Source organism: Chenopodium quinoa, unplaced genomic scaffold, assembly GCF_001683475.1.
Source record: "Chenopodium quinoa cultivar QQ74 unplaced genomic scaffold, ASM168347v1, whole genome shotgun sequence".
Lineage (NCBI taxonomy): Eukaryota > Viridiplantae > Streptophyta > Magnoliopsida > Caryophyllales > Amaranthaceae > Chenopodium > Chenopodium quinoa.
The window spans coordinates 2,480,282-2,494,418 of NW_018744311.1; the positions used below are offsets into that span (position 1 = coordinate 2,480,282).

General features: G+C 34.4%; 2 protein-coding genes across 2 annotated transcripts; both read right to left on the reverse strand.

Annotated features, from left to right (window-relative positions):
* Window positions 1-793: 793 nt before the first annotated feature.
* LOC110696180 (putative RING-H2 finger protein ATL21A) lies at window positions 794-1,390 on the reverse strand. The gene has a single exon (XM_021873467.1). It carries the CDS (start codon window positions 1,388-1,390, stop codon window positions 794-796), a length of 597 nt encoding a protein of 198 aa, XP_021729159.1.
* Window positions 1,391-11,809: 10,419 nt separating this feature from the next.
* On the reverse strand, window positions 11,810-14,096 carry LOC110696096 (zeatin O-glucosyltransferase-like). Its single transcript, XM_021873372.1, has one exon. It carries the CDS (start codon window positions 13,393-13,395, stop codon window positions 11,965-11,967), a length of 1,431 nt encoding a protein of 476 aa, XP_021729064.1. The 5' UTR covers window positions 13,396-14,096; the 3' UTR covers window positions 11,810-11,964.
* Window positions 14,097-14,137: the final 41 nt, after the last annotated feature.

Here is a 14,137-nt window from a genome sequence, read left to right on the forward strand (position 1 = left end):
AAATATTTACTTATTGTTAAAAATATAATAAGGTTAGTCAATTAACTTGCAAAATTATGAGTTTTAGGCTTGCCTATACACTACTCCTTTACATGAATTATAAAAGTTTACATAAAAATGTACATAAAAATGAATCAACCTAGAGCTCACATGACTACTATTTTAGTTTTCACATATAACTCTTCAAAAATGATTTAATCAATCAATATTTAAATAATTCAAAAATTAAAACTTCGTTATAAAATTATAAAATATAATTACAAATTAAAGGGAAAATTTTCAAGGGAAATACTATACCGAAATGTATGGCTTACTAAAACAAACAATTTAAGTAATTAATTCTAAAAAATTTTAGGGTTTTTCTAAGCTATGCCCTTAAGGTAGCCGAGTTTCTAAGGTGTACCCATGCTTTTTCAAATTTCTAAGTTGTGCCCCTCAACTCACTACCATTAATGAATGGTACCCTCCTTGGGACTTCCATGTCACCTAAACTTAACTATAAATTTATAAAAAGATGATAAAAGGTAAGGAAATGATACGAGAAAGAAATCTTAACTACAACAACCCTAATAACGAAAACTAAAGCCATGAAATCACACTCTCAATTAACTTTTAAATAACTAATAAGGGTACATTTTAGTATTGATAAGAAGCTGAAGGGCACGGCTTAGAAACTTGAAAAAACATGGGTACACCTTAGAAACTCAACTACCTTAGCAGTATAGCTTAGAAAATCCTAAAATTTTAAAACGTTTTAAAATGGCGTTACTTACCACTTGGATGAAGACAGGTATCAGGTATGTACTTGTATATCCCAAGTAAGGTAAATACTAGAATGTTGATTCAGCTCATTGTAATGGTTATAGTCAAAGATAGTTGGAACAGAAACATTCTTCACAAACGTACAATTGGAATTGACAACTCTAGTGTTTGGACCGGCACCTATAATGGTATAATTCAAACCTTCAAGACAACCAATTTTACCGTAGAATAAGCGGTAATTATCAGCATCCCCGGAGCAGTTATACACTTGATATTTACTAACCAGACTTTCTGGCCGAAATGGTGAAGTTGTAAGATCCAAAGATAAGAGCTTTTGTGGAAGACAATTATTTGGATCCGAAAGCTTTATTTCTCTTGTAGGATAGATTATGTAATCGACGGTGAAGTTTCCGGCGTTAGGGAGTTCAAGGAGCGGCCCTCCTAGTTTGTTGTCGCAGTACATGTCAAATCCGGGAGAGCCACAAGTACAACTGACCTTACCATCTATTAAGTTGAATGGAAATTGTATTGAGACGTAGTCTTTTTCGATGGTACTATTATTGTTGAAAGACGGTGTTTTCTTGCAGATTCTTGTGTCACATGTCTCGGCATTGTTCGTCTTTGACATACATAGGAATTGGATGGAGATGAGAGAATATAAGATGAGTGTTTTGGATTTTCTCATGGTTATTAACACGATTATAACTAGTCCAATATGAAGTAGTTTATGAAGAGTTGTAACTCATTAAAAACTACGAATGAATTGAAATATGAATCATCCTAGCTCTCGTCATTGCTTTTGATTATTGCAAGAAATAGAGTTGATTTCTAATATTGTAAATTCCCCAAACCATGGACCAACTCTTTAGACTAGGAAGAGACCAACCTACATGTTTAAACTAACATATGTTGTTTTGACTTCTTATTAGTCAAGCTTCAAAAACGATTTATCAATGATTTTTGGGTATGCTGTTCTATATATACGTTGCTTTGACTTGTTATTAGTCAAGATCCAAAAACGATTTATAAATGATTATTTGGGTATGTTGTGCTACTGTACCAGTATATACAGAGCATCAGAATGTCATTGTCTTAAGCGATTTCTTTCCAACAATATAGGTACAGATAATAGCTAACTTGAGAGTCGGTGGCGAATCTTGGCCGAAAATATTAGAGGGGCCGGGATATGAATATTTTACCTCTCACTCAAAACTAATCACTATATGTCCCAATATTTTATAAGAAAAATAAGATTATTTAAGTTAATTAATTAATTAATTACAATAATTTATCGGGGGCCTGGCCCCAAAGGACCCCGGTGAAAGGTCCTCCTCTGTTGAGAGTGATCATCTATGAATTAATTGATTCATCATATCTAAGAGCAACGTGCTAGAGTCCTACTTAATTAAGATATTGTTTTTTATTAACTGGACTTTTTTCTCTTTTTTCAATGTGGATTAACTCATATGTGGATAACGAATTATATAGTAGTTGACTCTATATGGGTGGGTGAGGAGGGTATTTTCCATTAACATACGGAAAAAAAAAATCTGTCATACACATAATTCGTTTAATTACCCCTTATATGTACACAAATGTTTTATAAGAAAAAGCTCTACATATATACAAATAATACATTTGATGAATGACAAACATCGGTATATGGCTTTATTACAACACGCAGATTGCTAGTATAATATATTACACATGATGATGATCAACAAGTTGCTTAATTAAGAATTGCGCGATGGAAAAGTTCTACAAATTGGGCAAGTGGATTCAACCGATAGCCATGGATCAATACAATCGACATGGAAGCGATGAAGACACTCTGGTAATATCTTAAGGGTGTCACCAGCTAAGTACTCAGTCAAACATATTGAACAATTGTCATCATCTGGTTTGATCAGGCCGCCACTCTGGCCTATCAACACGGTTGGATATGAGTTAATCGTGACCTGATCAAGTCCTCCATGTACATTACAAGGTGTTGAGCTTTGCCTCTGTGAGATTGCCTGATTATTTGTACTTGTGGTAGCATCGACAACTGGTGCTTCAACGTTTCTCCCTGACGATTCAGAGCCACAAATGCAACAAACACCAAATGTTATAAAAGCGAGTGCTACTGCTGCTACTCCGATCCAATAGAATTGCGTTGAACTTGGGTTATTGCGGGATCTAGTAGCTGTCTGAGGAGGGGTTCAGGTCAAATTTTCTAGGCAAAGTACAAATTAATTAACACAATTTATTAGCTATCAAATTAATTTTAGGACTATATGTTACTTCATATATATCTTGGTACAAAAATTTTAGCATATACCAGATTACCAGACCGAAAATATTAGGACTATATGTTAATTGGTCGTTTTAAGAATGACTACTGTAGAATTTTTTCAAAAACAAGGGGGCTAAACAAGAAATGAAGAAACGTAAGAATACAACGAATCCTAAAGATCGAGCTAGAAGTCACTCACCACATAAATCACAATACTTTTCATCCCAAGTAAGCTCAATATTTGAATAATAACTCAATTGACTGAAACCAATATAACGTTGTGGAACAGAAACAATCTTTATCTCAATTTTTTCATACGAGCTGAAGAGATCAATAAAATCACCATCTCCAGAGCAGTTATACACCCAAAAACCCTTGCTACTTTGTGGCAGGAAAGGAGTTATCGAGGTAAGATTTAGAGATAACAGCTTTTGTGGAAGACAATTATTTGGATCTGAAAGCTCTATTAGTCTCAAATAGTAGTATATCTCATCGATGGTGAAGTTTCCAGCATTAGGTAGCTCAAGGAGGGGGCCTAACTTATCATCACAATACACATCGAATCCGGGAAAACCACAAGACTCGGGATGATGATTTACTAACCGAAAAGGAGACATGATTGATATATTGTTGTAGATGAAGTTGGAAGATACTTTCTTCTGGCAGCTCATTACGCCGCAATATTCAGCACTGCTCATCTTTGATATACATACAAAATAGAAGATTATGTGAGGGAAAATGATTAACCTTCTGAAATTCTTCATGCTTTATTTTCCTGTGTTTACCAAATACCATTGGTACGTAATTGGTATCGACATAATCTAGTTGTTTCAAGCATAATCTAGTTGCTATCGACATCCGATCTTGTGTTTACAAAAATAACTAGTGCTAATTCAAAGATAAAAATATTGACTTTTGTATCGTTGACTTTGTTAAAAACTTGATGTAGTATAATTAAATTAGCCAAATCTATGTTTCAAATTATATTAGAATATGCCTTGAATCAATTTATTCAATATTTATTTAGCTTCGAGTGATTTCAGATTGGTCAAATAGTGTTTAGTTTGAATTTTGTAAAGTCGATTAGATACTTGGATGTAGTAGTGCTTCAAATCATGTTTGTTAGTGGACGACGGTCGATGGGGTACAAAAGGGTTTTGAGAAAGGAGATAGTTTGAATAAACATACTGACCAAAATCTATCATAAAAAATTTGTTACACCTTGTATATACCCAATTGTTTTACATAAAACACTACTTTGATTACTAATACAATTGATGAATGACAAACATAAATATATGGCATTTTTATAACGCGTAACATATGAGTTTACTGGTATAATAATTTTCACATGATGATGGTGATCAATTAGCTTAATTAAGGATTGCAAGGTGGAGAAGCTCTACAAATGGGGCAAGTGGATTCAGCCGATAACCATAAATCAATACAACAAACATGGAAGCGATGAAGGCACTCCGGTAATATTTTTAGTTTGTCACCAGGGAGGTAATCCGTCAAGCAAATTGAACAAATGCCATCATCTGGTTTGATCAGGCGGCCACTCTTACCAATCAACAAGGTTGGATACGAGTCAATTGTAACCTGATGGAGTCCTCCTCCTCGATGTACATTATTAGATGGTGTTGAACTTTGCCCTTGTGAGACTGCCTGATTTGTACTTGTGATAGCAACAGCATGTGCTACCACATTTCTCCCTGACGGCGGCTGAGGTCTGACTCTGCAGCAAACAAAAAATACTACCAAGGCGAGTCCTAATACTGCTGCTAATCCTGCGAATTCAATAAATGACCAATCTGATGTTTTGCCGCCATTGCCGGAGCTAGAAGCTGTAGGAGGAAGAATTCAGGTCAAAATTACTAGACAAAGGGCAAATAAAATTCCACAAGTTGTACCGTTCTAGTAGCAAGACTAGCAACTAATCAATTCCTTTTTCATGGTTTAATTTCCTACTGTTTTTACCCAATAGTCCAATACGATCTGTTTTGTTACAAGTTGTATTTGTTTTGTTTTAATTTCAAGCTTAGTCCAATAGTTGAAAGGTCTTATAATTTTATTTGAAGTATGTAACAACCTAATTCATAGATTAAGCAATCATATTATTATTTGAACACAATTTCTTAAAATTGACCGCAATCAAATTGCCCTATTATTTTATAACTAAACCACACTAGCTAATAACAATACCACAAGTAAACCCACACCTTCATACATACACAACAATGTCTCGATGAAGTATATACGGAATATTATATATAAGCGCGAATAATAAGCATTGTTGAACAAAAATAGCGAATTGAAATAAAAGAGTCACTTACCAGAGTTACCACATGAATCACAATAATACTGGCTAGTATCCCAACTAAGCTCGATACTTGAATAATTACTAAGCTTACTGTAATTGCCAAAAGTCGCCGAAGCTAGAGGAACCGACACGTTCTTAAGCAACACACAATTAGATTCATCGGCAATTGGACCTAATGATACACTTAGAACGGTATAATTTGAACTGCTAAGACAATCAATCTTATCGTACAACCCGAAGGGATCAGAAAAGTCACCAACATTAGAGCAGTTATACACCCAAAAATCCTCACTTTTGTCAATTAGTTGCAATGGAGTTATCGCGGAAAGATCTAGAGACAATAACTTATTTGGTAGACAATCGTTCGGATCCGAAAGCTCTATAAGTCTCAAAGAGCCATCGAGGGCATCGATAGTGAAGTTCCCCGCATTAGGGAGCTCTAGGAGGAATCCTGATTTGTCATCACAATACACGTCGAATCCTGCAGAACTACACGACTTGGACTGACGATCTGCTAACCGGAAAGGATAGGCGACCAAGATGTTGATGATGTCGTTCGAAGTCTTGCAGCTCATTGTGTTGCAATTATCTTCACCCTTGCTAATGTTTAGCGTACATAGGAAAAAGAGGAAGATGAGAGGTAAAACGTTTGGCTTTTTCGAATTTTTCATCCTTTATTTTCTCCTTTTTACCCAATAATACAATACTAAAAGAGACAAGTGTTTATGAGGTAATTTAGATCTCCCTCAATCAAATAATATTGTTAATTAAATTTGCACAAAATAATAATACTCCATATTGTAATCAATCTTCTTCATGATTCTCTCCTCAATAAACTATCAGGATAACCCAAAAACACAATTAGGGTATTTTACTAAGAAACCCACATCAATAATTAGGATATTTTAATAAGAAACTCATATCAATTAGGATATTTTACTTTTTCCCTAAGCTAAATAATCGTAAATTAATACATACTTAAATTTTATCTAGTTTCCAAATTACAAATCTCATCTAACAAAGATCGGAAAACATATATGAAAGATAAGAACAACTAAATAAAAGATATGTTATACTTCGTATTTTTATCCAATAGATGAAAAATCTAGAAATTTTAAATCATGTAACTAATTCTTTCACAAATGAAATTCGGTCTGACTTTATCTATTGTTGACCTTTTTAACCTTAAATGGGTATTACTCTAATATCAATCTCTGAGAATAATAAGCATGTTGCTCCAACTTCAATTCAATCATGGTAATTCTTGTAACTAAGCTTTTCTTAAAAGCTCTACAAATTATAGTTCTTTTAGATGGAGTAGTAAGTTTGAGCTTACATAGGGAGTATCTCGGTTCCCATCGGCCTCTTTATTAAATTAGACCGTAACAAAAAATATAATAGCCCACTTTCTAAATTTAGTTTATGTTATCACACGTACATCATATCCATAATATCATGAGTGATTTTCACCCAAAAAAAAAAAACATATCATAAATCACTCATGATATTATAGGTATGATGTTATAATATCATGAGTGATTTGCACATACAAAAAAATAAAAAAAAATTAAAAAAAAAATCATAAATCACTCATGATATTATATAGATATGATGTTATAATATCATGAGTGATTTCCTTGAAAGTAAAATTGTGGAATGATGACATAGTGAAGATGTATAAACTTAAATTTAAAAATTAAATACTTTGTATGTGTTATTTTATTAACTCAATTTCTTATAATTAGCCGCAACCACATTAGCTAATAATATCACACACGTTCGTAAAACTACAAACCATTAAATATATGATTTCATACAAATCAGGTGAGCAACATTAGGGGAAAAAATAACCAGTAATCACCACTAATGACAATATGTTTGGAAAAATGATGAAAATCTAAGTAGAACCTTAAAAAAATGAGATACTTGTAACACCAAAACCATATATATTCAACATTCCAGCCAAAAGCATGTTGAGCAAATACGAGTTCCTCATATATGTATATATAATGGTTGGCCATCAATCCCTAGTGCACTTGATAATAAATCGCGTTATTAGATTGCTCTCTTCGGTCTCCTAGCAGCACCTTGGGCTGAACTCTCTGGCTTGTCAAAGGGAAGACTAATAAAGGAACCTCGGAACGAGTTTGGCTTCTCCTGATAAGCAAATTGCAAGAAAGGCCATAAGTTGGGTGTAGTCAAGGTTGTAGGAGGATGTTGGCATGCAATAAACGTAACCAAACAAGAAATCGCGATAACAGGAACTATAGCTAGGACTGCTATGAGCGCCATGCTCTCAATAAATGACTAATTATAATTTTGCTTATGATTATTTCTAGCAATGAAATGAATTAGAAGATAATTGATATGATCCAACTAATAAAAGCCTTATTTGTGGCCATTATATTTTGAACAATGTATGAAATATATTGATTGGTTGGCACGTCCAAGTTTAGTTTAGGAGTACTAATTCAAATTCATAAACTAGTTCAATGCTTAGAACTCATTATCAAGAATTTGAACTCATTTTTCTCAACTAATTATTGATAATGACTATTAGATAATATCCGTGTTAAGCCGCCGGAACATGCCCACTTGCTCCAACCACAAGTTACAGGGCAACCCCACCGGTTACAGGCTCACCGCAAACCATCAGACCATGCCCACTCGCTCCAACCACGAGTTACAGGGCAACACCACCAGTTACAGGACATCCCCTGGTCCCACCAGCTTGAACACCATCAAGAGGACTTTCGACACAAAGGGCACAGATCACCTAACTTCGAGGACACAAGAGGAACACCCCCACATACTCCACGGCAGCCACCCGCCCCCGAACCGAACTAGCCCGGCTCTGATACCATTTGTTAAGCCACCGAACCATGCTCATGCACACACTAGTATAATATTGTCCGCTTTGGGCCAAGCCCGCACGATTTTGTTTTTGGGCTCCTTCCCAAAAGGCCTTGTACTAGTGTATTGAGCACCACTTTATAAATAGCTCATTCCCTTGCTATTTTTTCCATGTGGGATTTGGGATGAAATTCCCAACAATCCGTACATATAATGTCAATCAACTAAGAATGTATATCATTTTTTCAAAACAAAATATAGTGAAGCAAGTTCATATATTATGGTAAAGCTTTCTTCAATATGAAGATTTTAATTACCAATACATATTATCCCCTGACATTTGGATCCTAAAGCCTAAGTGACACCTTAAATTCTTTTTTTTTTCTTTTCTTTTTTTTTTTTTTAATTTTTTAAGACACCTTAATAAATTCCAATTCAATATAACACCTAAATTCATACATTTCTTACTTTAATTGAAGTCTCATTTGATTTTCAATTCAACTATGTACTGATATATATTGATTACGCATTCACGCAAATGCAAGATGTATGCTTGTAGATAAATGATTATAGAGTATGATTGAGATACATACTGTTGAAGTGTTAAAACTTGATTATTTTGATGTAAACTCTTTTTCTATACATATATGGAATTTATATAACAATTTTGATGTATGCAAAAGCTAACCAAAGGTTTTAAATATAATTTCCGAATCATACTAGTCTAGTTATTTTAGAGACTGTATCAATTGGTGTTTTTTTTGTTAATTAATGATTGATCTTTCTACTTTTCGCTTAACCAATAAGGTTGAATATAAAGATGCACGCATTAAATCAAGTTTCGTAATTTTCATATTGGAGCTTAACTCCTCTTTTTGGAAGTGAAGTTGCATCATAAATCTAATTGCTCCTAATATATTATAGTTATAAAACAAAAATTTAACTTAGTCATTGCTTAGGTGACAAAAGATATGAAAAAAACAAGATAAAATATTTAAAATAAAAAAGACTTTTAATTTGTAATTGCAAATTTTTAAAATTGTTGAAAATGTCCTAGAACCCCAAATAAAAGAAGGCCTAACATTATTCATTAGTGGGGGAAAACTTTCAACTTGAACGTGCAAACTAATTAGTCCCCCCTAAAAACTGACCTCTCAATCGTCTTCATCATCCAAAAAAACCTTTATTTTTAATCCAATTTTGTACATTTGATCATGTTTCTTGTTGAGATAATATCTTTGATGCCAGTGGTGGGTGCATTATGTCTCCTAAGCTGTATTAATGTCGCGTGCCACGAAGCTGATTCAGAGATTTTAATAACCTTGAGGCCAAAAGTGGCCTACACCTCCAAGTCCATGCCTAAAGGGGACGATGAAAAAAGATGTTCGATATGTTTGGATGATTATGAAGACGGCGAAATGGTAGAGTTTCTGGATTGCTTCCATCTATTTCATGCTCATTGCATTGATCAATGGCTTCCCCTGAGTCAAACTTGTCCTGTTTGCCGCTTTCAATGCTGAATTTTTCAACTTCTGATCATACATTTTGTAGGTCTATATGAGGTTTTGTTTCAGGTAATCAGGTTGTTTGATTTTGTATGTATTGTAAATGAGAATAAAGTACTAAGGAATTCTTAGAATCACTCCTTAAATGTTGATGATAGCCTTGTTATTATTGCTTTCAACATTTTGCAAAGTGTTGTACGTAAATATTTTAATTGGTAATATGTTTGTGTACGAATTGAAGAAATTGGGGTTAAAGGAGCATATTAAACTTGATTCATAGTCGGATTCAGAGATACAAAGGAGATAGATTCTTGGTTCATGTAGCTGACTCCATCATTGACATTAAGGCTTTGATGATAATATTATTGTTAATTAGGGGTGAGCATGGATCGGATATTCGATCCGAAGTTGGATTTCGGATCGGATATCCGTATCCGAAAATGCAAATATTTGATATCCGTATCCGATCCGAAATCTTCGGATATCCGAAAATTTCGGATCAGATAGTTCGGATATAGGATATCCGAACCTTTTAATGATTTGGTTTTTTTTACACGAATAATTATGTTAAAATAATAATTTATTGTCAAAATTAATTTGTTTTTAAAGTCAATTCATGACTGCAAAGTGCAAACTCAAACTCATAATTACAAGCTACAATTCTTCATATAATTTGAGTTTAATAATTCTACAAATTTTAAAATATAACAATCCACAAATTTCAAAATCTAAAATCAAAGATTAACAGTAACACATACCAATAGAAAGCAGAAAAAAAAAAGAAAAAAAAAAACCCAAATAACAAAAAACCAAAATTAATTCACTCTCAAAATGGAATAAAAATTAAGGACGACGAAGACGACGAGAGTTGAGACTTGTGAAAGGCAAGACGCGAAGGTTTGTAGATCTAAGAGGTTGAAATTGAGAGGCTAGGGGTCTGAATTGTTGAGGGATTTTGAGGAAATGTTTAAGGATTTTGAGGAATTGTTGAGAGATTTTGAGGAAATGTATAGTAGGGCTGAGCAAAACTATCTGATAATTCGAAAATCTGAAATTCCGATCCGCATCCGATCCGAAAATTTAGGATAACCGATCCGAAAAGATTTTCGGATCGGATATCCGATCTGAATATTTCGGATATCGGATCCGAAAATTTCTTGGAATGTTTTATGTTACAAAACTTTAATTTAATAAATAGAAAGCAAGTATAATAGATAGATGTTTCATGCAATAATTTTGTTAAGTGTGATGTAATAGTAACTAGATCTGCATAGTTTGATGTTCTGGTGCAATTAGACAATTGTGAATCAATATTTTGTTTATTTACTCGTTGGATTAATAGTATAGTTTGATCTTAATCGACGTATTACCATTAAAAAAACAAAAAGGTACATAGAAAGCAACATCTGTAAATAGCTATATTTGGTTTTTGAAGAGAATAGAGGGTTAAAGTGATAGTGAGATGCGGCTATGTGTTACACAGGCCCTTTCTTTGGCATTAAATACATGTTTCGGATACTCGACATTTGGATATAAGTCATTTGAATAACAATTGCACGTTTTAGAGATGCATGATTTTCATTAATTGGTTTAGCCTGGCACTTGGACCACTAGATACTATGTCAAAGCTCTGTGCTTTCTCAAGTCTCACGGAATTCTTGTTCATAGTTTCTCTAGATTCTTGTGGTACGGTACTTCCTCTAGTGCTCTAATAACTAATAAGCCTGTAGTGCCTAGTAGCTTGCTTAGCTAATCTATGATCGCAATCATGAACTAGGCAGTTCGTTTGCTGGTAATACATGGAGGATCTAGCTTACGTACATAAAAAGTTTGTGTAAATGTTCTAACTACTGAATAGCATTCCCTCTGTCTGGAATTAGTTGTCACGTTGGTGAAATTAAAAACTAACAATGTAACATCTGAATGTAATTGAGGTAGTAAAAAATATTCCAGGACAATGTTAAGAGTGTCCTAGACTTGATTAAAAATCCTACTTTCAGGAAGTGAGAAGTCCATTAGCTTCTCAAATATTGTGAGTTAATCCTTTTTATCCTGTTATTAGAGCATTATCAAACTAATTAATATTGTTAGTACAACTGTAGTTTCATGCAAGATTGTATTGCAATTTATTTCAGTAATATTGATGTAATAGTGTTAATCTACGAGTAAAGTTTACAAAGAGAAACAATATGTTCACTTAAAGGCTTTTTATTTAACCTTCTTATGTAGTTTGATGAGAAAGATTATCATCTACTGATATGAGCAATGAAAGAATCCATTTCTAAGCGAGAACTTCCACCATCTGCAACTGATCCTCGGACTGCACCACCTAGTTTTGTTGCCCTTTTCCTCATCTCATCTCCTTCCTTTGATGTCATCAATCGTGTTACTGCGTTCTCTACAGAAGTTGATGTGACTCGCTTAGCTCTTTGTTCCCAATCCCTGACTAATAAACCTATCTTTAGGACTTCTGTTATCAAAATGTTGTTTTTTGGCTGATCAGAATGCATAGGCCATGCTGCTATTGGCACTCCCATACTGATGCTCTCTATACACGAGTTCCAACCACAGTGACTCATGAATCCTCCTGTTGATGGGTGTGCAAGAACTTCAGGCTGCGGTGCCCAGTCTTTTACCACCATTCCCCTGTCCTTTACCCTGTCTTCGTAACCTTTTGGCAGCCGAGGCCTTCTCACATCATCTTCTGCAGCTATATCTACTCCGTCAGCACTTCTAACAACCCATAAAAACTTCTGCCTGCTTCTTTCCAATCCAACAGCCAACTCGCTGATCTGCTTTTCTGTCATCGATATGCTCGTTCCAAATGACACATATATTACTGAATTAGTCTCTTGTTTGTCCAGCCACTCGAGGCATCTATGTCTGCTATTGCTGTATCTGCCTTTTATCTCAACCGGATGCAATGGTCCAATTGCAAAATGCTTTTTGTTAGCATTTTTTGGTAGCTTTGCCAGTAAGTCCATATATCTACCTTCAATCTGTCTGCATGTGTTGTAGAGTCTTCCACTCTCGAAGTTCAAGACTTTGTATTGCTTTGCTACAAAGTCTTCAAACTCGGGTGTAAAGCACCCTTCACTCGAGGGAACTTTGTGGTTTGGGATATCGATATCTAGTTGGAAAGGTTTCTTGGCTATCGACTCCCAAATGTGGAAGAAGATGGTGAAGGCAGAGACAGTATGGAGAGCATATGACTCTGCATTTGGGATTAGTTTTACATCTTGAACAACTGAAGCCATCATAGTATCATGAATAATGATGATTCTTCGATACTTAGCTGAGAGTTCTTGTAGAAGTTGAAACACAGGTTTACGAAGCTGTAAGGCAGCATCGAAAAGTGGTTGGAGGTGACCAGGGAATTTAGTATAGGCATTGAGTTTGGGAGGATTATTTAAGGTAAAAGGCGGTAGTTGTAAGTTATGAAAGTGCATTTTACTTGTATCTTTCGGGTCCCAACCATGGAGACGTAGCTTGGCTTGGCGATTGTGTGCTATGGATCCGATAAAATGGACCGGTATGCCATAGGATGCTATGAGAATGGAAAGATGGAGAGACTCATTGAGATGGCCTTGCATTGGAAAGGGTACTATGATTGCTGCAATTGAGGGATGTTTAAGGTCATATTTTTGATCATTTTTATGGTAATTTTGATCGGCCATTTTGGGTTTTGGGTTACATATTTGGTCTGGAGGTTGTAGCTTTATATAGTGCTAGAAGATTAGCATAAATAATACAAGCATATATCTGTCATTTATTATGCTCATACTAATCCTAATATTCAAGCCTCTCTTCGTTACTATTGTGTGCTACTTTGGTGATTCAATTGTGAGTTGTGACACCACGGGTTGAATAAATGCCTATATTTTTTAGGAAGATGAATCTAATGATAGATCATTATTATGATTTTTAAAGTGAATACTTTTCAAAATATTTTAAACTGTGTAATTAATTTCAAACGGTGATGAATTACTGTGTTAAATTGCGGCTTTATTTGACAATTTGAAGACAATCAAATCATGTCATTGTCATGGTTGCTTGAATAGTGTGCTTATGCCATTGATTGTTTTTTTTTTTTTTTTTTGACACAAGCCATTGATTGTTGTAAAGCTCAGTATTTAACCATGAGAAAAGGCAAGTGGCCATGATTGATAGTTAGTGGTAACCAAGTTGGTAGAACCCTCTTTAATAATTTAAGTCTTTCTTCAAAGCACTAGTTTTGCTTAGAAATCGTCATTTGATGTTTGCTTTGAAGATAATTGTTGGTAGAGCATTCACATCCAGATATCTGATGATAAGAATTATTTTTGTTAATTCTCGAGATTCAAAAGAATAATAACACATCACCTAAAAACCATGCCAACTAAACTAATTAATAATATATGGTTACTAGATATATTACGA

Excerpts from the sequence above, each read along its gene's own strand:
- LOC110696180 (XM_021873467.1), bottom strand. The coding sequence starts at position 1,390 with ATGTCAAAGACGAACAATGCCGAGACATGTGACACAAGAATCTGCAAG.
- LOC110696096 (XM_021873372.1), bottom strand. The coding sequence starts at position 13,395 with ATGGCCGATCAAAATTACCATAAAAATGATCAAAAATATGACCTTAAA.